This window comes from Contarinia nasturtii, unplaced genomic scaffold (assembly GCF_009176525.2).
Source record: "Contarinia nasturtii isolate CC-2019 unplaced genomic scaffold, AAFC_CNas_1.1 Cnas_scaffold_414, whole genome shotgun sequence".
NCBI classification, from domain to species: domain Eukaryota; kingdom Metazoa; phylum Arthropoda; class Insecta; order Diptera; family Cecidomyiidae; genus Contarinia; species Contarinia nasturtii.
In genome coordinates, this window is record NW_022197768.1 from 5,543,832 (window position 1) to 5,570,309 (window position 26,478).

Genomic DNA, 26,478 nt, shown 5'->3' on the forward strand with positions numbered 1-26,478 from the left:
ATCAACCTACACTATGACCGCAAACCATTGCCAGAAGAAAGTGAAGAGCAAGTGCCATTGAATCCGTTCGAAAGACCTTCAACTGAAGGTGATAAGTCAGAAATAGATACACAACCAACAGAAACCACAAAAGAAATTCCAGAAAACGATTATGTAGATAGTGACACAGAAAAACAAGAAGAAACAACACACAAGAAAACTAAGAAGATCAAAAAACCACAAAAAGATAGCACTACTCTACCACGTAAGTCATTTCATTCCGTACTTTTACCGCTTGGAAATGGAGGTAATTTTAAATCCATTCCAAATAAAGAAAAAACATCTTTTTTGTTTGAAGCAATTTGTGTCATACAACTTCTTTATAATTTTCCTTTTATCAGTATTATTTATTTTAAATTAAACTAGTTAAATTGTGATGGGATCATCATATGTAGTACGATTTTTTAGCAATTGGGGCAGTAGTGTTCTTATAGTATATATCTATTTGATAAAGACATTTTGAAGCATTTGACATATTTATACATAACGGACGGATGTTAAATGGCATTTTATGCATTTAATACGTTTGCAGAAACTGTTGCTCATCAATGGCAAACTTTTTAAGATAATTCTGACCATTCAAGAAATATCATGAAGTTAAAGAAATTTATAAATTCTGCAAAGTTGAAATGTTGATTTTCATTTGATGAAAACAAAATAGTGAAATATACCATATTTCCTTCGAAGCAATATTGTTATCTTTAATATCTTGATTTTACTTTTTAAAAAATAGTTGAAGAAGAAATAAAAACCGAAGTCCAACCCGAAGAGGAGAAATCAAAGGAGGAACAACCAAAGAAGAAGAAGATCGTCAAAAAGGTTAAAAAGGATGATCTTGACTACATTCAAAAGCTAATCGATATGGAAATTCCAAAGACTCAATTGGAAGTGTTTGAAAAACCAGAATTCGAAGATGTTAAAAAGAAAAAGAAATCACTTGTTCCAACAACAGACGACTCAGAAGATGTACCCAGTCAGCTTATTGTTGAAGAGTTGCCTGAAGAAGTTGTTACTCTGCAGGTGCCAACTGAAACGGGCGAAATCGTTGAACAAAAGGTAACAAAACGAAAGATCAAGAAGAAGCAAGGTGATAATGAACAAGTCATCGAGGTGATAACAGTTGAAGAAGAAGGTAAAGAACCAGAAACTGAAGTTACAATTGAAGAAGTTCAACCTTCAGTAGGAGAAGAGGAGGAAGAAACACCAGAATCGGTAGATAAACCGGAAAAGAGTGTGGTGATTGAGGAGGTGCAACCAACAGAGCCAAAGAGTATTGAACAACCTAAGTTAAAGAAGAAGAAAGTGACGAAAAAAGCGAAGAAAGACGACAAAGATGATTACATTCAGAAATTGATCGACCAAGAAATTCCGAAGACTGAATTGGAGGTGTTTGAAAAACCGGAATTCGATGAAATTACAAAGAAACCTAAAAAGAAGAAATTGCTTGTATCAAAAACAAGTGAAGAAGAAGAAAAGATCGACGAACAAATTGAAGAAGAGGAAGAAGAAACATCGATACATTCGATTGTTGAAGAACAGCCAGAGGAAACGGTAGAATTACAGCTACCAAAGAAGGATTCCATTAAACCGATACCAATAGATGATGTAACGGACGAAGTTACTGTCGTAGCTTCCACAAAGAAAGAAGACCAAATAGAAGAGCAAATTACTGAAAAGGTAATTAAAAAGAAGCGTCGACCAAAGGAAATAGATGCAGAGGCGGAAATCGAAATTGAAAAACAACCGGATATCAGTACAGTCATCGAAGAAATCGAAAGAATTGAAGTTGAACAGCCTGATGTCGAAACACCTATTGAGATAGTACAACCAGAAGAAACAACTGACGAAGCAAAACCGGAAGAAGAGAAGACTGCACCAAAACCAGTTGAGCCAACTGAAAGTACTGACGATCGTAGAACATCTGTATCGAAGACCAAAAAGAAAATAAAAAAGAAGAAGACCAGCGACTTGGATGAGGATTATATTCAAAAATTGTTGGATCAAGAAATTCCAAAGACGGAACTCGAAAAGTTCGAAAAGCTAGAATTTGAGAAACCACAAAAGAAACTACCAGAAAAGGGTGAACTTGTACCAATGAAGATTGAACGAAAAGAACAAAAACCAACTAAAGTAAAAGTCGTTCCGGTCGAAGAGGTTAAACCAATAAAGCTCAAACCAAAGAAACCAAAACAAATTGAGCCAGAAGTTGAGAGCAAATCTGAAAAGCCACGTCTTAAGAGTCGTATTACTTATGTTGACATTGAAGAACCAATGAGCGTAAAGATTACAGACATCGGCGCCGTTAAAGATCATGGTGAACTGTCGAGAAATATTGAAGAGGCTGAAGAGGTTCTTAAATCAAAACCAAAGAAATTCAAACATAAACCACAGAGAAAGGATAGCTTAGAACGTCCCGAACTTGAAGTTTATGAAAAATATGAAAGCAGTTCCGACGAATCGTCGAAGAAAGAATCGTATCAAAGAACAAAGAAAGAAAAGCCAGACGAGACAACGGACACGAAAACTCTGAAATTAGGTACATCCATTGCTTTTCCAAATATTTTATGTGACTTATTATTCCTTTTTTATTGACTATAACGATATATTTAATATATAATATTTTTGACATATAGGCAAGGGAAAACCGGTTGACGAAGATGAAACTATTGAAAAGGTGAAACTAAAACCAACAGTTAAAGAAGAGAAGTCTGGTGAAGAGAGCGTCGTTGAAAAGCAAAAGAAGCTTCCAGAAGCCGAGGTAAAAGAAGACGAAACAAAGCCTGAGCCCGAATATGAATTGAAACCATTGGATCAATTTGAGTCAGAGCCAGAAAAGGCACCTTTAGAAGATGTAGAAAAATTCAAAGACGAGAAAGAACCAAAAGCACCAGAAGAAGAGAAACCCAAACGTTTCAAGAAAAAGAAGACAGAACCAATCCCTGAAATAACGGAGCAACCACTTAAGCTTGGCGAACCAAAAGAAGCGGAAGATACGCCTGAAGAGGAGTTGAAGCTTGGTTATAAACAGAAACCATTACCAGAAGAGACGACCGAAGAAGTTGTCTTGAAGCCACTTAAAAAAGACAAAAAGGAAACGGAACAGCCTGAAGAGGAAACCGTTCATGAAATAAAGTTGGTCAAGAAACCTGATGTTGAATCAACTGAAGGTGAGGAGGCCAAAGTTACAATAAAGAAGAAGAAACAACAAGCTCCAAAAGGTGAAGATGAGGCAGCTATGGATGTTGTAGTGTCACTGAAAAAGAAAAAACCAACTGATGAAGACCAAGAAGTTGAGAGCGAAGATGAAGCTCAATTCACTTTGGCCAATGTACCACTTAAACAAGATCAAACTGAAGATGTTGAAGCACAAATTAGTTTGAAACCAAAGATCACACGTAAAACTACCGACGAAGCAGCTGAAGATTTGACGTTGACTTTAACACCACAACAACCAGATGAAGAACAAAACGAAGTTGTATTCAAATTGAAGCAGCCAGTTGAAGAAGGAAAAGAAGAAGAAACCGAGGAAAGTGCAGTATTCACAATTGAAAAACCAACAAAAGATGTGATACCAGAAGATGTTTCTGAAAAACTTAAAATCAAAAAGAAAAAGTCAAAGAAAGAAACGGCTGCGGATGAGGTAAGCATCGTCAAAGAGGTTGTTGTTGAACCAGAGCCAATAACTATTGAAGAGATTGTTGAAGATGTGCAATTTGTCGAGAAACCAACCGAACCTGATTTGGTTGAATATCCAGAAGAAGTCGTTGAACAGCCCGAAATGGTTGAGCAACCAGTTGAAATAACTGAACACATCGAAGAACCGAAACCAATAGAAGTGATCGAAAAAGATGAAGATGTTACCATCAAAAAGAAAAAGAAACCGAAGAAACAACCAACCGAAGAGTCCATCGAAGATGTTACATTGAAAAAACCAAGTGAAGAACAACCAGAAGTAGAACAAGAGGATGTTGTATTGAAATTGAAAAAACCAACTGATAAAACTGTAGAAGAAGAAGCTGATGATCATACCGTATTTACAATCGGAAAGAAGACCGAAGAAGGTCCAGCCCCAGAAGATGTTTCAGAAAAATTAAAGATCAAGAAAAAGAAATCAAAGAAACAGGCGGCTGCCGATGAATTGAGCATAACCAAAGAGATTGTTATTGAACCAGAACCTATAACTGTTGAAGAGATTGTGGAAGATGTTCAATTTGTCGAAAAACCTATCGAAGAAGAGCAAAAAGTGCCTGAAGAAGTGGAAGAAAAGCCAGCCGATGAAGATCAAGTTACAATTAAAAAACCAAAGAAAAAGAAGACAAAAACGGATGAGGTTGAAGCAACGGTATCGTTGAAATCAGAAAAAGAACAACCAACTGAAGATGTTAACCAAGACGTTACATTAAAGAAACGCAAGGAAGTTAAATTTGCTGATATTGATACAGCCGAAACGATTAAAGTTGAAGAAAAACCAGAGTCCGACAATGAGGCCGAATTTTCATTACCAAAACGTATCGATAAACAACAGACTGAAGATATTGAATCAGAGATAACCATCCGTAAAGAAGATTCAGATCAATCAGACGTTGAAGACGTTGTTGCCGAATTCACAGTCAAAAAGAAGAAAGAACCAAAGCCCGCTGTAGAAGAGCATAATGATGAGTATACCATTAAAAAATTGAAGAAACGCCGACGATCACAAGTTGAAATTCCAGAACACACTGATGTTGAACATGTCACATTCCGTCCACGATCAACGAAAACGAAAGAGGATGTCGAACAAGAATTTAACATTCAACTTGATTCATACGCAGAAGAAGAGATATCGATGTCGGGCAAAATAAAACTTAAGAAAACCAAACCTCCCACATTCTCAGAGGAGGGTGATGAAGCTCATATTAAAATCACCGAGCAATACGATGATAAAGAAGGGCCCATCATTGAAGAAATTGATGACGATGAAAGTGCTGCCGAAGACACAATGTACGATATTGATGAGCCTGAAGAATTTTCAGATATCGAAGAATTGCCGGAACATGTTGAATTCAAATTGAAACCCAGAAAATCCAAACCATACGTTGTTGAAGATCTTGATGAGGAATTTGCTGTTGGATTCACACATCGCAAGAAACCCGATGTTGTTTCGTATGGTGAAGATTCATTCACATTGCGAACGCCAAGTCGTCGACTACCATCTAGTTACTTGGAAGGTATTAAAATTTAATGAAAATATCAAATTCTTGGCAAATATAGACTTAGAGTAACAAAAAATATCTATGTTCTTTGTCATTGCCCGTGAATAATGAACCTTTTTTAATTGTTAATATTAATACGAAGATGATGAATATCTGAAAACTGTTTTTAATTAATAAAAAAAAACTTATTTTGTCATGAACAGAAGCGTCGCTGTTCCTCACGAGAGATGAGATCGTTGATGAATCAATCAAAGAAGAAGATATCATGTATTCCTACTGCACATACATCGCTGAAAATGCTGAATCTCTTAATTTGGTTGAGGGTGAAAAGGTTTACGTTCTTGGTAAGTTGGATGTTAGAATATAATCTATAATTGTTTCTAATCACTTTTTTAATATTATTTTAAATTAGAAAAACATAACATTGATTGGTGGTGGGTTAAAAAGCCATTAACTTCCGAAAAAGGCTGGGTACCGTCACAATGTCTAATGGATGCCAATTCATACAAACAATATGTTGAGACGAAACTTAATGAAAAAATTGACAAATTACCAGTATTTGAAAGTGAGTTCCATTTATTCTAAAAAAACTTCAAGTTTGTACACAGTGTATAATCAAATTTTGTTATGTTTACATTTAGAACCGGGACCAAGTGAGAAGACGTTCGCTCCTAAATTTATTGAAAAACTTCAGCCAATTACAACACCCGACGGATACACAATTCAGTTTGAATGTCGAGTTGAAGGTAATCCACGCCCTCAGATCACATGGTTCCGACAAACTGCCATTATCAAGCAATCACAAGATTTCCAAATGTATTACGACGACGATAATGTGGCCACACTTGTTATTCGAGAAGTATTCCCCGAAGACTCCGGAACGTTTACTTGTGTTGCTAAAAATTCGGTTGGTTATGCATCAAGCACAACTGAATTAACGGTCGAAGGTCCGCTTTCGGATCATGGATCAGAGGCTGGTCTATTGTCGCGCAAGAGTTTATCACGTGAATCATCAATGGCCGACATCTTAGAAGGCATTCCGCCAACATTCTCAAAGAAACCACGTGCCCAATATGTCGATGAAAATACCAATGTAATTTTGAAATGCAGCTTAGTTGCCGTTCCTGAACCAGAAATCTATTGGCTATTCAATGGCGAAGAAATTCAAACGGAGAACAACGTGAAAATTGTCACTGAATCTGATATGCATATGTATTTGTCGGTTGTGCACATAACAAAGGTACAAAAGGTGCAAGAAGGTACGTATGAAGTCGTTGCACGGAATAGAGAAGGTGAATCACGTTTACCCATCCAACTGAAAGTACGTACAAAGGACAAAGAACCTCCACAGATTTTGGAACCATTGCATAGTCAAACAATACGCGAAGGTGAAAGTGTTATTTTGAACGCACAAATTGTCGGCAATCCAACACCAAAAATAACATGGCTGAAAGATGGTAAACCAATTACCGCTAATGTTAAATCAGACAAGGACACACATTCTCTTACACTCATTTCACCAAACAAAGATGCTGCTGGTGTGTATACAGTTAAGGCTGTTAATCCAGTTGGATCAATTGAGACAACTGCCAATTTAACAATTGAAGAGCATGTACCAGATTTAGAACCACCATTCTTCATTGAACGATTTGAAGAACAAACCGTTCCGCAAAACAGTGAAATCATTTTACTTGCGAAGGTAAGCGGACATCCAACACCTGAAATTACATGGCTACGAAATAATGTGCCATTGAAACCATCAGATCGTGTCGAACAAACATTTGATGGTAAAAATGTTGAGCTTCGCATTAAGAATGCTGATGCGGACAAAGACTCTGGCGATTATAAATTAGTTGCTAGCAGCCCATTGGGTAAAGTTTCGCATGGTGCTCGTGTTATTGTAGAAGTTGATGATGTGGTATTCACCAAACAACTTAAGAAAACGATTAGCATTCAAGAGAGCCAAACCCTAACACTCGAATGCGAGACATCGCATTACACAATAACAAAATGGTATCATAATGGAAAAGAACTCACCGGCATGGACCATCGCATTGTTTCGCAAGAAGATAAGGTACATAAATTGATTGTTAAAGATACAACACCCAAAGATGCTGGAACATACAAATGTACAATAAAAAATCATGAAACATCATCAACTGTTGAAGTAATCGAGAAAGTTCCACAATTTGTAAAAACTATCGACGATTTTGAGGTGAAGGAATTGGAAACGGCTATTTTGGAGGTTGAAATTACATCTGACACAGCCGATGTGACATGGCTTAAAGATGGACAGCCACTTAAAGAAGAACCTGAAAAGATCGTCTTTGTTAAAGATGGAAAAGTTCGTAAGTTGCTTATTAAATCGTCAAATGTCATCGATGAAGGTGAATACACATGTCAATTGGCAGAAGAAGCTTGTACAGCTGAAGTAAGTGTTATTGAATTGCCACCAGAAATTGTAAAGAAATTGGAGAACGTAACAGTTGCAAAGGGTGAAACAGCTGTCTTTGAAATTGAACTTACCAAAGGTGATGCATTCGTTAAATGGTTTAAAGGCAAGAAAGAAATTCACTTTGATGATCATGTGCAACTCACAATCGATGGTAAAATTCAAAGACTCAAAGTTTTTGATACGGAACCCGAAGATGAAGCCAAATATTCATGCAAAGTTGGAAATCAAGTATCCACAGCCAAATTGTTTGTTGAAGAACCAGACGTACAATTTATTGTACCATTGCCAGATGTCACACTTGCTCCAAAGAATACAGACGTTGAACTTACTGTCACATTATCACAACCAGATGTTGAAGTGACATGGTGCAAGAACGGTAAACCGATTAAAGACGGACCAAAACATAGCATTGACGTTGAAGGAACAGTTAGACGTTTAGTTATTAAGGATGCTGATGATGATGATATCGCCAATTACACGTGCATCGCAGGAAACACCAAATCCAATACACAAGTCAAACTTGAAGGTAGTATTCAATCATAAAATAAAACGGAAATATAATATTAAAGATACAATGATATAAATTATTATTGAATTTACAGAGAATCAATTGCCACCAACAATTCAATTGAAAGAGAACGTCTACAAAGTACAAGAAAACGAAGATGTTACGTTTACGATTCCATTTACTGGTTCACCGAAACCAGAAGCAGAATGGTTTACATCGGGAACTGTTGTTAAGCCAACTCCACGTAAGAAAAAGACAATGGGTGAGGATTCAGCAACATTAACCATCAAAAAAGTTGCCGATGAAGATGCTGGTGAATATACAATTAAGCTTACAAATCCAGTTGGAGACGTACAAGCATCGCTCACTTTAATCATACTGAGTAAGTATTATGTCCAAACTGCACAATGAATTGAGATTTTAAAACGGTATTTTTTCCTTTTTAAATAAAACTTTAACTAGAACCACCATCTGCACCTGGTAAACCCGAACCATTGGAAGTGGCAAGTGATTCTTTGACACTTTTCTGGAAAGCACCAGAGGAAGATGGCAACGATGTTATTATCGAATACATTTTGGAATATAAAGAAAAAATTTCGATCGATTGGACACAAATCACACAAATTACAGACACTTCATATAAGGTTGATAGACTTAAAACAGACTCAGAATATGCGTTCCGCGTTTCAGCTGTGAACAATATCGGACAAGGTCCACCATCACCAATATCTGAATACATTCGAACAACAGCACCATTTGAAAAAGAAAAACCAACAATTATTGAGCCATTGGCTGATAAATTCATTGGTTTGAATGAAAAATTGGTGCTCTCTTCTGTAATCGGTGGTAATCCAGTTCCAAAAGTGACATGGTATAAAAACAAAAAGACCATTGAAAGTGAAGAAACTACTTATGAGAACCGTGTTACTAAGTATATCATTGAAAAGACTACAATTGAAACTGAAGCCGATTACACATGCGTAGCTGAAAATGAAATGGGTACCGCTGAAACAACATGTCGAGTTAAAATCCAAGAAAAACCAACTATAACGATTGAAGATAAATACATTAATCAAAAGATTCGGAAAGATAAAACGTATACGATTAAAGCCATAATATCTGGCTATCCGGAACCAGCAATCACTTGGTGCAAAGAGGCGGTATCAATTTTAACCGATTCACGCGTTAAAATTACACATGAAAATTGTGAAATTACATTGACTATGACCAATGTTGAACGTGAAGACAGTGGTAAATATACGATTACGATTAAGAATAGTGCTGGAGAAACAACGGTCGATTTAACACTCAAAGTAATTGACAAACCAGAACGTCCAACAGCACTTGATGTAACCGATATTAAGAAAGATTCGGTTGTGATTGCATGGACGCCACCAATCGATGACGGTGGCTTAGATATCACCAAATATGGCATTGAGAAATGTGATCCCGAAAAGATGGTTTGGATTAAGGTGGCTGAAGTTGAAAAAACGATTGTGACTTACTGCGTTCAAAAGTTGCTACCAAATGCACAGTACATATTCCGTGTCGTTGCTGAAAATCCAATTGGAGCATCTGAACCAATTGAAAGTAATCCAGTAACCATTAAATTGAAAATCGGTATGAATACATTATTATTATTACTTTTTTGAAATTCAAGACAATACAAACATAAGAATAGAATTTTTAAAAATTGTCAATTATCAATTTAAATTATAGATGTCCCAAGTGCACCACGTCCACCAATTGATGTATCTGGTATGACTAAGGACTCATTGGTTCTGTCATGGAAAGAACCTGAAAAGAATGGTGGCAGCAAAGTTCTTGATTACATTGTTGAATTCAAAGAATCTACCCAAAAAGACTGGAAATTCGTGGGCACGACTGAAGGAAATCAAACTTATATCCACGTCAAGAAGCTCAAACAAAAAACAAAATACATCTTTAAGATTTGTGCTCGTAATGAAGCTGGTGTTGGTTTACCTTTGATTACTGACGAACCAATTACTGTTGACGATAAAATAAGTACGTAGAAAACGTTATATTCAAACAATCTCTTTCTTTTGTTTTGTTACTAATTTCATTTTATTTTTTATTGAAATTAATTAGCACCACCATCGCCGCCACAAAATCTCACGGCAATGAGTGTCACCAGCAAGAGTGTAACACTTCAATGGGAACCACCATTGAGCAATGGTGGATCAGATCTGACTGGTTATGTTGTTGAAAAACGATTGGCCACGCTGTCATCATCAATCAAATGGACTCGCGTCGTTACACTTGACTCATACTGTTTGCAATATTGTATTGACAACTTGAAAGAAAAGTCTGAGTATGTATTTAGAGTTCTTGCTGAGAATGAAGCAGGTCTCAGTGCTCCAGCAACAACAGAGAATATCGTGCTTAAAACACATGCGAGTAAGTTAATTTCCATGATTATTTATCTATCCGTATAACATTGAAAAAAAAATGGAACTTTATTCAAATGATGTTGTCATTATTTTCAGCTGTCCCATCACCTCCAACTGCACCACTTGAAGTTCGCGGTATCGGTGTTAATACTAGCATATTTGAATGGGGTATTCCTGAATCTGATGGTGGTGCGCCATTGGAAGGCTACAACATTGCAATTCGTGACATGAAAAGAACAATGTGGATTGAAGTTGGACGTGTGTCAGCCGATGTTCAACGATTCCAAATTCGAGACCTTCAAGAAGATCATGAATATATGATTCGAATCTTTGCTCGAAACGAAGTTGGTCTCAGTGAACCACTTGAATCAGAAGAACCATACAAAGTTTTACCAATGGCCGGTAAGTTATAAACTTTCTTTCAAATCCCCATCAATTCGGTTTTTAACATTTTTTAATGCAATTTCAGGCCCTGATCTAGGCGAAGAAGGCAAAACGGACTTCACAGAGCCAACGGGATATAGTACTGAAAATACATCATCTTGGTTGAGAGACCACAATATGGATGCCGATATTTCATCATATGCTAGATCGAAACTCTTGCGTAAAGACGAGTATTTCTTCCGAATATGGCATCACGCTGGCTCTTTGTTCAAATAAACTCAAAATATGGACATAGTTCATTTCTTAAATTAAAAAAATGAACAACATACCGAAATTAGAAAAATACAGACATAACAAATAATATCATTTAAGTTTGACACACTTGTAAAATTATCATCCGCACATTAATGTGTGCAATATCCGAAAAAAGCCATTAGAATTCTTTTTCGTTGGTGCGAATGGAAAAGAATTTTCATCGCTTTAAGATGATTTTTTTTTTGTTTTGTTCATCTCCTGTTCCATTTGAAAGGAAGCATTGGTTAAAGCTTGTTCAAAATCTGTGATATTTCTATTCATTTAAAAAAATCGAATTATGACGACTAATAGTAAAAATTTGAAAATGAAAACGAACAAGAAAGGAAAAATGAAAAAAGAGAAAAACTTTACTCAATTATGTAAATAACCTAAACATTGTTTCTACATTTTGAAATATATTTATCAAATTTAAAATTAAATGTGTGGATGATCGAGAGTTCGCAAATCAAATAGTAATAATTAAAATTCAAACTCATTGTTTATGTGAACATCGAACCATTAAGAGAGAGACATAGCAATATAGGTTTATAGTTTCGCAACCAAACAATTAGATTGGAATTTAATCAGTTAAACTTATTCGATTTGCTTGATATATACAATGATTGATATTTTTCAATAAAACTAAATAAATAAAATTAATATAAAAAAATATTATGCTTATTTTTATTCACTCAATGAGTAAGATTTATTGTATCCCCTACTCTTATACTAGGGTTTCACCTAGTGTAAACGCCGAAATAGCAGCAGCTGAATCGAAAGTAAAAACCAGCGAATGCATCAACTATTACTTAACCGAGAATAAAACTGAAAACAACAACATCTGCATCGACTACTGCTTCAAAGAGGGTGCAAATCCCAACCATATCGACTACGAGAAAGGTTGATGCTCAAACAGAAGAATGAATTAACAATCCAATCGCAGATATAGGCGTTTTTTAAATGTTATGTGCCACCTCTTTTTTCCCATAAGCAAGACCGTCATGAAAATTTGGGGAACTTAATTTTCTGCCAAAAAATGATCTAGACAAAATTTCATTACGATTGGTTCATAAATGAATATAGCTCAAATTTCACATTTCACAAAAGTAAGTATTGGATTATTGGATTATTGGATTAAACGGGGAGTTATTCACTCGATGCTCAAGTTTCGTAACTTATTGCATGACGACCCGTCTTGTGCTGTCACTTGATTGCTTGGAGAATGCTTCCCACGGTATGGCCCACTATATAGCAGCCATGTAACTAGCCTCCGTACAGGGCCAGTGACCAGAGCTTTCTTCTCAAGTCAATTGTCATGACAGTCACAAGAATTCCATTCATCCCTAGATGGCGTTGGGCTCTTCTTATTTCAATGGAGGAATGCACACATCGCTGGTTTACCGGTATATTCACCAGAGATGGCGCACTACCTTTTTACGGTTGTTGTGTTTGCAATCTCTCACATATTCAATACAACAACCTGACGTGAAGGCACTCCATTTTACGTGTGTCTATGCTGAGCCCATATCTTCGTTATGCACACACACGGGACCGACGGCTTTAAGTGCCCTTCCGAAGCACTCCACTAGCCCGAAACCCGGCCAAATCTATTCCGCATTAAACCACTGACGATTCCTGAGCGAATCACGGTGGAAAAATACCGGACCAAATTTGACCGAGAATCGAACTCGTGTCCTCACGCTCACAAACCTGGCACGCGAACCACTAGTCTATGGCTGAGTAAGTAAGAAACAATTGGTTGGGATCCGTGGGGATCCGTGGGGATCCGTGGGGATAAAAAAAATGATCTAAACAAAATTTCATGACAATTGGTCGATAAATGAACATAGCTCAAATTTCACATTTCACAAAAGTAAGTAAGAAATTAAATTCCGTTTGGGATCCGTTTGGGATCCGTGGGGTCCGTGGGGATCCGTAAGCGATATCACTATTAATTTAAAAAAGTAATGAATATCAAATGTTTTTCGTATATTTACAAGTTAAAAAAACCTGCCATTTAGTTCGGTAAGCTAATGATTATCTTCATTCCAGAATCTCGGCTTGTTTTTGTGCAGAGCAATTGTGTCGAATTTGGTTGAAAATTTCGGTGGAAAATAACTCTTTACACTTTTTTCATCTCTGAAATCACGAATTTAAATTGTCAAAATGAAATTTCTAAAATTATTTAAAAAATAAATATTAAAATGTTTTATTAACCCTCTGATGCATTAATTTTTTTTCGACATGAGAATTATTTTTCTATGATTGTTTTGGTTTATAATTCCTTAAAAAAATAATCGAAATTCAAAAAATCGCATGGTTTTCTCAAAGAATGCTATTGACAAAATTCGAGAACAATCAAAACCATTGTTTAAACTGCAGTAAAACTGCTATAAACAAAGAAAATGATAATTTTTTCTGTCAAATTTCTGTTTTCGAGTACAACCGTGTTTATAATTAAACAACCGATTTACATCCAGTTGTCAAATGACCGGAAAATGAAAGCCTGAACCCTACTGAATGTATTTTATTTCATAAATAAAATCTTTTTTTTAAATTATATATTTTAGACAATAATTTGTACACCATGCCTAAAGGCAGGGCTATGCACTAGAGGGTTAACATCACATTGGTTTTTTAGTTTATACAGATGCTACAAATAATGTAAAATGTCAAAACACACACACTTGTACGTAGCTGTCAAAATAAGCTACAAGAAACACATTTTTATTGCAGCTCTGCTGTTGCTACAATAATTTGCGGAAAAACCGCCTCCACTTTTTCTGTGAGTAGCGAGCCATTTGTAGTTTTTCCTATAGTAAACTTTTCAAAAAAATAATTTTATAAGTCGCAAAATGATATAATAGTTATAGCGAGCAATTGCGACCCATAGCGAGCCATTTGTAGTATTTCTCAGAGAAAATTTTTCAAAAAAATAAGTTTCACGACTTTCGGATTAAAAATAAAAATCTCGAATATGACAAATTTTCGACAAATCTTATTTTTATTCCTACAGTCGTGAAACTTTGGGGACCCAATAAAGTCCCAATTGGGAAAATTTTATTTTTGAATGAATTGCAGTGAGCCTTAATGAAGTATCAAGTTTAAAATAATACTTAATTTCATCTGAATTCCGTAAATCTGTCGATTTTGAAGAAACTCAAACAACCAAGACATTAAACACAATTTAAACTTTATCGCATTTAATGCCAAAGTTTGTGTGTAATACAATGCATTATCGTAATGCCCGTTGAATTTGGATGGCGATAAAAGACTTTTATTTTATTTTTCAATTTCCTATTTTGATGGAAAATAGCATTTCTCATAGCGATGAAATTACGCTCACGCACCACCGATGTTTGTCTCATAAACTTATGTAAGTCATATCAGTTGCGAACTAGGGGATCGGATCTCGATCAGAAAATAGCGAATTATTCGATATTTTGCGAATTTTATGCGAAATGATTTGTAAGCGATGGGCCAGTAAAGTTGTGATTTAAAAAACAATTCGCAAACAAAACGCTATGAACGTGAGACAATTCGCAAAATTTGTAAGTTTTGTATGTATCAAATTGTGAACGCTTGCAAACGAGCCAAGTGAACAGCGGCGACGCACGAAAACGAAATGAGTGAATAGCGACAACGAACGAAAGAAAAAATGTTATCCGCTGCCGCTATTCACTCACTTCGTTTTCTTGCGTCGCCGCTATTCACTTGGTTCGTTTGCAAGCGTATATTATATAGTTTGATTGTGATAACTTTTTGCGAATAGCTTGCGAATTGTATGCGAATTTCTTGAATTATTTTACTAAAATGACGACTTGATCATACAATCAATAAATTTTGTCCATTCGCGAATAGATCATTTCCCCTAGGTTGCGAATCGCATTAAAAATATATACACATATTACTGATGAACTTTTTGGATTGGAGTATAACTTTTTCTTTCGTTTCACCGTGTATTGCGAAGCCTGATCATGCCCGTAGCTAACAACACCTCTAATGCGTATTCCGAGTACTAATTGACGTTTGTGACAATATGGCCGTCACGGTTTGGCAAAATCATAATGAATCGATTAAACTGCGTTAAACTGTTAAAATAAAACAGTAGAAATAAATAGATTTTAATTTTTTACATTTTTGAAAATAAAAAATCTTTTCTTTTTTAATTTTGTGAGATTTTCTGTCTCACAGAATTATTTGATCGGTTTATCACTATTGTGATACAAAAGTGAGGTTATGTCAACCAATTTATTTTTATTAATTTAATATTTTTGAATATTGTGGACAGAAAATCTCACAAAATTAAAAAACAAAAGATTTTTTATTTTCAAAAATGTAAAAAATTAAAATCTATTTATTTCTACTGTTTTATTTTAACAGTTTAACGCAGTTTAATCGATTCATTATGATTTTGCCAAACCGTGACGGCCATATTGTCACAAACGTCAATTAGTACTCGGAATACGCATTAGAGGTGTTGTTAGTTACAAGTTTTATATAGGAAATCCTATACCATGATCGGGCTCCGGTGTATTGAAATCGAAAGTGGCGCACACACAAGTTTTGTGACCTGAGCCACATCGCATTGTTGCGAGAGAGTAGCGGGTCTCATTAAAAAAAGTAGCAACAGTGACAATAATAAGGTTAGCAGAAAGCGTTGCACTGTAGCCTCTGTTGGATCGTGTTACAATTATGTCTCATACAATTGTATACATTTTTGTTTCGGCGATAATCTTATGAAGCTGAAAAGTAGAGAGTCGGGGGGTGGGTGTCTCTGTAATGGAGTTTGAGCCATTTCGATATATGAAAAGTTACATAAAATAATGCGCGTCTTTTCATACTTGTAACAAATAATATCATATCAAAATCAAAATTGATCCACATATACATTCGCAATTTCTTTGGATTTTAATACAATATACAGTGTCATTCAACCACCTATGAAAAATTAATTTATTGCGCCCATGTATGCCAGGTTATTAATGTACTTTTATCGATTAAAATTTACTCTTTTATTGCCGCACATTTCAACTTTATGTTCTCCATTAAAATGTTATTTGTGTGCGTTCAAATTGCTGCACTCTGCTGTTTTTTCTCAAACTAAAGCCCATCTGAATAAATGCTTGAAAAGTTTAAAACCAACAACCAAAAATGGCATTTCGACGGGCATGCATATAAATATCAAATTATTTCGAAGAAACTTCATTCATTTCGACAATTTGTCAATAATCTAAAAAGAGCAGAACATGTTTTCAATTGTTCTTGAGAATCGTATAGGTGTAGCGGGTTTTAGCATTAAATTGGCCTTGCACCTTTGTGGACGGTCATGCAACACATAGAACTTTACCGAATGTGTATTTTTTTTTTCAAACACAGAAAAAAAGGCTATAATAATAATAATTCACTGGCTCAAATTGAAGAATCGAGAATCAAACTTATAGATCAATTTTTCGATGTAAACGTGTTTGCGTTTCTTTTTACCGTACTATACATTGAAAAAGCATGAGTGCATAAAGTATTAGATTGTTGTTATACATTGTGGGATATGGTTGGATATGGTGATTTATATACATTCAACATTATTAGTACACTTCGCGAACTATGCAATCGACCTCACAATACTATTGAAATAACTTTGGTGTCAGTTCACGTGAATAACAATGATTCAACCAGCAGAAATAATTGCATCGGCTTACCCTTGAGAAAAGAATATCGCATCCACACTATAATATGGTTATCATATCAATGACATCTCAATTGTATCCGACCATATCGAAATTTCTATACCTGTATTTTTCTCTCTCTCTCTCACTCATTCTCTTTCTTTCAATTTCAATTTGATGTTTCAGTTTGTGTATGCTTGTGCGCTCTTCCAATAGGCTCGAACCGATTCAATGCCGACCTTCAAAGTTTTTGTCGAAAAATGATACACTACATTGGAAAAACTTTAAGGAAACATTTTTGGTGAATTGCAGTATATTTGGTGTCTGCTTTGCCGCTCAAAATCTCATTTTCAATATAATTTTCAATCATTCAATGCAACGGTTTCAAACCACCTAAGTCATTTATTTTCGATTGCCCCAATCATTTGTTTTTTTTTCTTCTCTCCTTCAATGCTAATTTGATGAAAATTCCTTCATTTGGTTGTGGTAACTTTTCTCTGTCTGCCATTTCAATTCAAAATAATAACAGATTGGTTATAGTTTTTCTTCAATTTTCGTACAAAATCGTATGCATTTTTATTTCACTTTGATTTCGTTCATACATCTTCGATTGAATTGACTGTTCCCTAAACGATATTTATAAAATAAAACTGAATTGTTTACGAATATTAACAGAACATAATTAGAAATTAAGCAAATTTATACATTTTTATTCGGATCTCTGATATTCTATCTTTCTCTCATTTGATTGTTCAATTATTTGTTTATCTCTTTTCTCCACACCGATACGGATGTAATGTGCTTCGCAACAAAAAGAAAACAAATTTAAAATGATTAAAATGATTATTTGGTGAATTTGATTAGATATTTCGAAAATATTGTGTGGCTCCATTTTCTCTCAATCTCTCTTTCTCTTTCTCTCACTATCTTTGCCTCTCAGCCTGTCCGCATGTCCACAGTTCCATCATTTGATTGTTGTCATCGATCTTAGCTCTAGATAAAATTCGGTTTTGTTTTGTAATGAAATGTTAGGTCGGCCGATTGCTTCCAAATGAAATGTCGCACCGTTCTCAGGTCCATGTTTGGATCAAGTGGCTGTGAGTAAATAAAATTTATAAGAACATCGAATATTGATTGCAATATATTAACAAATTAAATTGTCAGTCATATAAATACCATATGGTCACAATTGTATTTTATGTAAAAATATACTTACGACATTGTTACAAAACAGCTCAATTTTCTCTTCCGGTGGTACTTGAGAACCTTCTGAACTATTATCATTCTGATTCGATTGCGAATTATTGCTAATCATTGTATTTACGCCAGACTCTGAGCCCAAAATTTTATCTAATACGTGCTCACAAACTTTGCGACATTGTAAGAATTCGTTTGCTACAAGACGATCCTATCGATAAAATGAAAGAAGATATAGCACAAATTCCATTTAAATAAATGGACATTTTATACGTTCAAATAAAAATGTCAAATAAATATACCTTTTTCATTCGATCTTGCTTAACCATTTGCGGATGTGGAAGCAAATAAAATGGAATTTTTACGAATTTTGGAATAGTTTTTTCTACAACGATATCAGTTACCCAGGATGGAACCGTTTCATGTAGCAACGATGATTCATTTTCACCGGCCGCATCTCGAACCAATAGTCGACAAACTGTTCGACCACCAACCTCACTAAACAAAAAAATTGATTCGTACAACATGCATTTGCATTGATTTACAAATATTTTACCCAAATATAACTGGTGTATGTTTTGGTACGGAAAAATATTCATTTCCTTTTATCACTTCATCATTTGATGTGTGCGTATGAGTCAATGGCCAATGCTCTAGCAATGCCTGAAGTAGAAGACTGCCATAATTAATCTGTAAATGTATAAAAGAATAAATGGTTTATAACCTTTGTGCATTGTGCGCAAAAACATGTAAATCGATGGTGAAGTATGCTTATTTATATCATTTACTTTTAAGTCGGAACCACTTTCAGCGTGTTCGGGTAGGCCAGCCTCAGCGGAAACCCATGCACAGAAACAGTCTACTTCGTCGGTGCCAAGAACGATTGTAGGCATCTAAAAAAAGAGCGACATCAATAAAAACATTTTATATTCGAACATTTTTCTCTCCCTTTCTCTAGCGAAAAAGCGAGGGTTCTTTTTTATCGAATTTCAATAATACTTACGCCTGTTTTCAAATCGACCGTAAACCAATTGGGAATAAAAACCTTTTGGTTTTGTTGTTTTATTTCGTTATCAAAATCGACTTGTCCCAAATCTTTGTATTTTGTTACTTTCAGTACATCATAAATTGCAACATTGTCGTCGGTATCTTTTGTTATAATGTGCCGTTTGTCGTTCAGTACCACGCATTTTTTTATGGCAGCTCCACCTGACAAAAAAGAGAGAAACAAAACCATTTCCGGAAAATGGACGGGGAAGATTTTTTTTTATTTATTTTTGTTATTAATGTCAATTTTATTGATGAAATGACCGTAAAAAATGTGCAGACTCATACACGTTTTATTTATTATTACCTTTAATGCAAGCAATTTCATTGTCTTTATTATTTGACGTGCTTCCATCATTAATTATATTGTAATTTGAACGATCGTATCGTGGCAATTTCCAACATTTTATGTCCGAATTCCAAGTAGTCGCCTTTAAATGAAACATAAATATTATCATTATTATTTTTATTGGTTGAACGTAGCGAGAATTGCACATGAAATTGCTGAAAGCGTAAAATAAAATTCACACTCACCCAAATAGCAGTCTGATCGATATTATAACATAGACTAAGCACCGGCGCTGATTCTTCACACACCAAAACACTTGAGATTGGATTTCTTATGTCAGTCATATAAATCTTCTTATCACGACTGCCCGAAATCACATGTGAAAAATTTTCGGTAACTAACAGTGCCCAAACACCTGAAATATCCACAGAAAATAACATTTTGACGCATCAATTTAATAATGGCAAGTATGAAGCATTTTATTTATTTTTTGTTCGTTACCTTCGGAATGTATTGGAATCGTTTGTATACATTGTTGTTGACCAACGCTCCAAATTTTAATCGTACCATCTGAGCTACCTGAAATGATTTGAGATCCATCGTTTGATACGACAAGTGCCTTAACCTAGCGGAGAACCACAGAAGAAAAGATTAGAAATAATCAAAATAAATGACAAACATACATTTTGTTTCTATTATGATCGTCATCATTTGGCAATGTCATAATACATACTACAATTGAATCGTTGCGGAGAAAAAGTAGCTCTTATTTTTCTCCAAATAATACTGCAACATGAAGTTTTTTTTCACACGGTTTATTTGTTGTAATACAACAAATGAACTATTCATAAAAAACTTTATGTTGCAGTATTATTTGGAGAAATAAGAGCTACTTTTTCTCCGCAACGATTCAATTAATGTATGAATGTGAATGATGATAATGGGACAGAGTGGAAAAATTATTGAAAAAATAAGTGCCTTTACATTTTCGGAATGTCCTTTAAGTTTCATAATGCGATTGCATGTCCGCGGATCCCACATTCGTAATGCATTCTCTGTGGATCCACTGACTATTATTGAACCGGACGGGTTCATAGCTAGGCTATATATTGAATCTTTGGAACCGGCTAAATTCGATGCTATTCAAATCCAAAAATGTTAAATAAAAATCAATTAGAATTTGGACAATAAAAATTATGAATGGGTTTAATACTAACTCGTTACTGTATTATTACTGGCTGTTAATGCAGTTAACGTATTTACATCCCATAAATAAATGGCTTTGTCTAATCCAGCACTTGCGACCTATCAACGTTGTTATTGCATTTTTATTTGAAAACAAAACAAAACAAAAAATGGTTGAATTTTGATTTTGCTGTGAAATACCTGCTCTCTATCCTTTGCGTATGCCAACGCCTGTACATAGTCTCTGTGCGTTCGTAGCGTTGACATACAGAATCCTTTATGAGCATTCCAGACTTTTACAGTTGTATCACAACTTGCGCTAATTACTGTGAAATGAACAACAAACATGTAAAACATATTAGATAATATATGATAGACTTACAGTTTCTACCGCCACAACACAGTACAATATCATTGACCCAGTCATTGTGATGTTCCATACTTTGTATGTAACAGTCTTGTGTACTACTTTGATTTGAGTTCCACACACGAATTATCGCATCCCGTCCTAATATCGAATTAAATCGAAAAATAAATCGTAACAATTAGTTGACATGATGTTTTATCGTTTTCGATCGCAAATAATTTGGCCATTGTGATAACTAACCTGCAGAATACAATCGGCCATTGTTTTGGTCCAACTGAAGTGCATTCACACCATTCCGATGTCGTTTTTCTTCGGCATCTCGTATTACAAATGATACTTGCATCTTTTTTCTGGTAATTTGGCTACTTTTGTTTGTCATCATCATGCTTAATTGATAAATATTCTTTTCTCTATATTGTTGCGCTTATACGTATGAGAGAGGAATAGCTGTTTTTTTTCTTCTTATTATTATTTTAATTCACTGTTCACACCACGACAATAAGCTGATAGCTATAGAACATTTGTCAAGTAGTTATTTCTATAGAATCCCAATGATTGTGTATATCGGCGCAAGAAAATTGTGTAATAAAAATAAAAATGTGAGTAAATTGTGTGCAATGTAAGTATCCCCAACTGAATTTTCATCGAGTATTAAGGTATGTCTGAAGTGTATTTCCAATAAATAATACGAAGACGATGCGTGACACACAAACAATTCACCAATTGACCACAAACGATGTTTGATGTTATGCGTGTTCATAACATAAATTAAATGAAATATTCATGTGTCTCACTATTTAATCGGAGAAAATTGCATCGAAAATAACACAACATTTAGAATCGACCGAGAAAAAAATTGTTTATACACAACTAATTACTCTATCGAAATGCACAATATCTTTTTTATTATAATCATCGGTATGATTCAATGTATTTATGTATGTGTGACGGAACGAAATGTCATTCAAATACCGTGTGTATGTCGGTTCAGATGAGAAAATTCACTATTCAGCACATATACACGCACACATCCATCCACACAATACTTACCCGATGCAAATTCCGATATACATAGCCAATAGTTTAGTCAATTTCAATGATTTTTTTTTTTTCATTTTTATTGCCATTTGCGTTCAATTTATTTCGGTTCATAAAAATTACAAATTAAATCAGATTTTTTTAGTCTAACTTATCCATTAAGCTCTAACTATATCAATTGTTTAATTCCATTGTTCAAGAATTTTACACAACGGACGCTTTCGAAGCCATTTATTTCTTTGAAGATATTGGCGGCTATTGTGGGAAGGAATAGTGGTGTGTAGATTTTTAAATGGCCAAACCAAAGACAGATACTATGCAATACATTGTCTTATTCTCCCAACGAACCTGAAACACATTGAAACAAAGACAAAATCACATTAGCATGATTAGCAAATGATGCGAAAAAATTCTTTTTTTTTTTAAATACTAGAAATATGCTATGCAACAAAGTGTGCAAACCAACAATGGCTTAAATTAACAAACATAATATTGGGCATTTTCTTTCTTTTTTCTTGAAGAAAAATCTTTCATTTTTTTCACAACGAAAATTGTTGCACAAATCATTGCCATATTTTGGTTGATTTCATTTCACTTACCGTACACGAACCGTCCGTTTCATTGTTCCAATAACATGAGCTAGCTGTATGCAAACCGGCACCATTCTTTTGCATAATCATGCAAGTTACTGTAAAATTTATCCAAACCAAGAAAACGAATGAAAAGGAAAGATTGTAAATATTCCAACTCGAAAAAAGGTTCATAAGGAATTTTCATTGTACAGATGATTTTTTTAAAACTTACCAATGTATTTGTATGGTTTTTGAAGTTTTGTCAAGACAGCGAGACAATTGTCAACCACCGTTTTGGTCCAATGATTCACTTTGTCATGTTGATATGCGTTACCACCAATTGTGTTTTCGATAGCTTCTTTAATTATTTTACTCACATCGTCGACGACGAATTGATTCTGTAAAAAAATAAACACAAATAAATCGATATAAAATAAAATATCAAGTTAGAAAGCACAAATTTCGACTTTGGTAAAAAAATTCATATAAGCAAAAAGAACAACAACGATGACGACAATATGTATGCATAAACAATTGTCGACTGTAGCAACCAATGCCAAACACAAACGAATAATTACCTCATCTTTAATGTCATCAATCATTTTGTTTTTCGATTAAACTCAAAGCCTTTTCGGTTTCTCTATTTGAAATCACTGATAATTTGTTCAAGTACTGTTGTGATTTTGATTTTAAGAACTTGTGAATTTTGCTTTTGATTTTGATATATTATGTTCCAGGTAACAAAATCGATGTAATTTTCGCTCGATGAGAATTCGGACTATAAATGAAAGTGGAATGAATCAGTCATTTGACATTCAATTCAGCAGTGCGGGTAACTACGGTAACTGTATTCGATCAAGCCCTCTGGCGACGTTCGGTGCAACTGTTTGGCTTCTGTCAAAACGTAAGACATTCAACTTCTTTAAAATTACATAAGCTGTGTGTATTTCACGTCCTTCATTCATTTGTTTTCATAATGGTTCTCAAGTAAATAATTTTTTCTATTCATTCTGTGTGTGAATTTGTAAAAAAACCTAATTTGTATTGTCTTCGTTTTCAGGTTGGCATTCAAGGTCGTGATTGCATCGACAGCTATTTATTGGACCAATCAATTGGAAATATGGTCACAATTAAGCCGAAAAGAACGTGCATATGATCAGTTGCTTGCTTGCGCAAAAGCATACATTGCGAAAAATACGCCCGATTCACTTAAATTGAAGGTAACATTAAAGTACAAAATGTTTGGCACCGATTTGGCTAAGTTTAATTTTATTTTATCACAATTTTAGGTGCAAAAAGTTCAAGATGACAAACTAATGCTCTGCGCAACAACGAACCACTATTACAATCAAGGTGTAATTAGTACGTTTGAGGCTCTGACAAATTTACCAAAAACGGTTGGCAGTTTATATGATGAAGCGCTTAAACAATTGAATACCGTACAAACACCAGAAGCAAAACTAGCGAAATAATTCAAGCATAGAGTTAGTTGTTTATGTTGATTTCCCAAGAACAATGCTTTCAAATTGTAAATTCATTTGCGTTTAATTTGTAAATATCGTGTGATTTTATTTTAAATTGTATCAAATGCTGGACTTTGCCATGAATCAGTGGTTTTCAATTGGTGATCCGAGATCCTTCTAAAAATAATTTAAGAATTAAAATTTAACGAAAAAGAAATAAAAGTTGCATTCAGGACAGTTTTTTTTTTGTTTCGGTTCACTTCAAATATGATTGTTGCATCAGAGCGTAAATTAAGACTATTTTGTACAGAAAACCGGTAGATAAGATTTGATTTCGTCTCGCTCCGTTCGCCAATTTATATCTTTTCCTTGAGGGTATTACTTTTGACGTTAGTCTTATAAGTTATATCTCTTCGAAGACTTTGACTCACTGTTCGGCAAGTAAATAAGCCTTACCAGACTTTTTTAAATACAATTTCGGTGTCGGAGCAGAGATAACAAATTCTTACATTATGATTGAGCCAGATGATTTAGACCATTTGGTTGTGCAGGATTTTTTTTCACTTCTTATGTGCTCTATACCGAGTCTCCGAGAGTTTCATATAACGTTGCCATATAGCAGCCAAATGAGACCTATTAAGTAATAGGCGGATGCCAATCGCGATTTTGTTGATAAGGAATGCGAATCTTCACTATTGAAAAAAATATATTAAATATTTTTTTCATTTTGCGGCGTATAAATTTTGTCTAGATCAGTTTTTTAGCCGAAAATTAGGTTTCGCAAAGTTTCACGACTGTCAAATTAAAAATCTCGAATATGACAAATGTTCAAATAGATATGTTATATAGAAAATTTTAATATAGTAAAAACTATTATTTTATTTTTAGATATAATTTTTATATCTTGTTTAGAACCGGATCCATTTGAGATCGGATCCGTTTGGGTTAATATTGCGTCGCTTCTGAAATGCTAACACAAACAAAAGACGTGTTTCATGTTATAATCCAAAATCATAGGCAAAAAATGTGCTGTTTTTATTGATTTCTATTATTTTCGTGTTGTTTACAAGTTATCGTTCTCTTGAGGTAACGAGTCGACACAATATTAACATTTTGTATGAATATGAACGCACCTTCACCAACAAACTAGCTGACGAAGCAGAAGAGGCAGCGCAAAAGCACGAAATGAGCGTTATCTACCGAAAAGTTAAAGAACTGGCGAATGGTGGAAAGAGTAACAACAACATGCATACAAAATATAAAAATAGTAGGTTTTTTAGGTTATGTGGTAGGCACATAGTTTACCACACAACAAATAAAATCTACCACAAAGTGTCACATGTATTTGCACTAATATTTGTAATCTACAAAGTGTCGCATCTATAAACTGTCAAATTTACAAATTAGACATTAGGTTTGAGCTATTGATATAGCGGCTGCTATTTCATAGCCGCTATTCATAGGCGCTATTTATCTCGTTTTAATGCATTTATGCATATTGTGCGTTATTTTCTACATCTCTCTCGTACTCACATTCAAATGTACAAAAGAATAGAAGGCTATGATATTCCTCCTCGGTGTTACACACAGCACACGAATTAAATAGCGCCTATGAATAGCACCTATAAAATAGCAGCCGCTATATGCATAGCTCGAGCCTAATGTCTGGTCAAATACTAATGTATGACACTTTTTACATGGGACACTTATTAATGCAAATATGTGCTTACCACATAACCTAAAAAATCTACTATTTCTTTTTTTTGTGTGTGCTCCTTGAGAACAAAGACGGCAACAACATTTTCTCAATAGACCAACAGCGATCAAGATGGAAAGAATACTCCGACAAAGGATCATTTTTAATCACACTTGAGCTGAGATTCTCTAGTTGAAATCAATTTAATTTACATTTATTTCGAAGTTTTATGGTTAAAATCAATATAATTTACATTTATTTCGAAGTTCTATGGCTGAAATCAATCTAATTTACTTACCTACGTTACGTTACAAATTGTGATCGGATTATTTTTGATTGGATCGTTTATCACACTTGTGATCGGATCACGGAAGGCTAGACTTACTTCAATCATTTCAGGTAGAACTTTTTTATATCTAATGTTACAAATATAATATTGATTCTTGTTAGTTGTTCATATTGATGAAACTAAAGAAAAATACGGAATTGTTTTGAGCAAAGGAGTTCAACTTTTTCATCACTTACGTTGGACCTGACACTGGTTAAAGACCTTCATAGTTAAAGCCGCCAAGAATACATAAAAAAGTGTAAGAATTTGTTACATATTGAATTATACTTAACTTCATCAAAAGAAGAGTATTTAGCTGTAACCAAACCATATTATTGATTTCTATT

At 34.5% G+C, this 26,478-nt stretch overlaps 4 protein-coding genes across 12 annotated transcripts in view; 2 read left to right on the forward strand and 2 right to left on the reverse strand.

Moving 5' to 3' along the window:
- LOC116338438 (titin-like) overlaps positions 1–11,953 on the forward strand; it is a 60,560-nt gene extending 48,607 nt beyond the window's left edge. For all 8 annotated transcript variants that reach the window (XM_031763684.1, XM_031763686.1, XM_031763690.1 and 5 more), the window contains 11 exons: positions 773–2,575; positions 2,673–5,246; positions 5,435–5,575; positions 5,644–5,796; positions 5,873–8,212; positions 8,289–8,576; positions 8,657–9,814; positions 9,914–10,219; positions 10,304–10,612; positions 10,702–11,007; positions 11,075–11,953. In XM_031763684.1, the coding sequence (XP_031619544.1) occupies positions 773–2,575; positions 2,673–5,246; positions 5,435–5,575; positions 5,644–5,796; positions 5,873–8,212; positions 8,289–8,576; positions 8,657–9,814; positions 9,914–10,219; positions 10,304–10,612; positions 10,702–11,007; positions 11,075–11,265 (9,569 nt within the window). In that variant the 3' untranslated portion in view covers positions 11,266–11,953. The remainder of the gene's footprint in view (positions 1–772; positions 2,576–2,672; positions 5,247–5,434; positions 5,576–5,643; positions 5,797–5,872; positions 8,213–8,288; positions 8,577–8,656; positions 9,815–9,913; positions 10,220–10,303; positions 10,613–10,701; positions 11,008–11,074) is intronic.
- A 5,530-nt stretch (positions 11,954–17,483) lies between these two features.
- On the reverse strand, positions 17,484–21,958 carry LOC116338513 (WD repeat-containing protein 48 homolog). 2 transcript variants are annotated; one of them, XR_004200900.1, is made up of 15 exons: positions 21,275–21,958; positions 21,050–21,175; positions 20,869–20,993; positions 20,700–20,787; positions 20,467–20,621; positions 19,984–20,107; positions 19,728–19,897; positions 19,501–19,624; positions 19,150–19,355; positions 18,935–19,039; positions 18,703–18,836; positions 18,449–18,644; positions 18,166–18,357; positions 17,655–18,044; positions 17,484–17,575 (listed from the first exon to the last, which is right to left on the reverse strand). XR_004200900.1 is itself a non-coding variant. In XM_031763830.1 (14 exons), exons 1-14 carry the CDS (start codon positions 21,417–21,419, stop codon positions 17,943–17,945), a joined length of 1,992 nt encoding a protein of 663 aa, XP_031619690.1. In that variant the 5' UTR covers positions 21,420–21,958; the 3' UTR covers positions 17,484–17,942. The 2 variants fall into 2 exon arrangements, 1 of the variants encoding a protein (XP_031619690.1); XM_031763830.1 differs by having other exon boundaries at positions 17,484–18,044.
- A 184-nt stretch (positions 21,959–22,142) lies between these two features.
- LOC116338566 (dynein light chain Tctex-type) lies at positions 22,143–23,454 on the reverse strand. The gene is made up of 4 exons (XM_031763919.1): positions 23,223–23,454; positions 22,877–23,042; positions 22,672–22,760; positions 22,143–22,420 (listed from the first exon to the last, which is right to left on the reverse strand). Exons 1-4 carry the CDS (start codon positions 23,244–23,246, stop codon positions 22,361–22,363), a joined length of 339 nt encoding a protein of 112 aa, XP_031619779.1. The 5' UTR covers positions 23,247–23,454; the 3' UTR covers positions 22,143–22,360.
- A 43-nt stretch (positions 23,455–23,497) lies between these two features.
- Positions 23,498–24,347, forward strand: LOC116338565. Its single transcript, XM_031763917.1, has 3 exons — positions 23,498–23,631; positions 23,705–23,864; positions 23,934–24,347. Exons 1-3 carry the CDS (start codon positions 23,621–23,623, stop codon positions 24,114–24,116), a joined length of 354 nt encoding a protein of 117 aa, XP_031619777.1. The 5' UTR covers positions 23,498–23,620; the 3' UTR covers positions 24,117–24,347.
- Positions 24,348–26,478: the final 2,131 nt, after the last annotated feature.

What these genes read in the sequence shown, in the direction of transcription:
- LOC116338513 (XM_031763830.1), bottom strand. Translation starts at nt 21,419, where the DNA reads ATGATGATGACAAACAAAAGTAGCCAAATTACCAGAAAAAAGATGCAA. An exon ending in TGGCCGATTGTATTCTGCAG is followed by an intron (nt 21,176 to 21,274) that starts GTTAGTTATCAC and finishes ATTCGATATTAG; the next exon opens with GACGGGATGCGATAATTCGT. An exon ending in GTGTTGTGGCGGTAGAAACT is followed by an intron (nt 20,994 to 21,049) that starts GTAAGTCTATCA and finishes TTCATTTCACAG; the next exon opens with TAATTAGCGCAAGTTGTGAT.
- LOC116338566 (XM_031763919.1), bottom strand. Translation starts at nt 23,246, where the DNA reads ATGATTGATGACATTAAAGATGAG. An exon ending in AAAACCATACAAATACATTG is followed by an intron (nt 22,761 to 22,876) that starts GTAAGTTTTAAA and finishes TAAATTTTACAG; the next exon opens with TAACTTGCATGATTATGCAA. An exon ending in AAACGGACGGTTCGTGTACG is followed by an intron (nt 22,421 to 22,671) that starts GTAAGTGAAATG and finishes AATGTGTTTCAG; the next exon opens with GTTCGTTGGGAGAATAAGAC.
- LOC116338565 (XM_031763917.1), top strand. An exon ending in CCGATTCACTTAAATTGAAG is followed by an intron (nt 23,865 to 23,933) that starts GTAACATTAAAG and finishes TCACAATTTTAG; the next exon opens with GTGCAAAAAGTTCAAGATGA.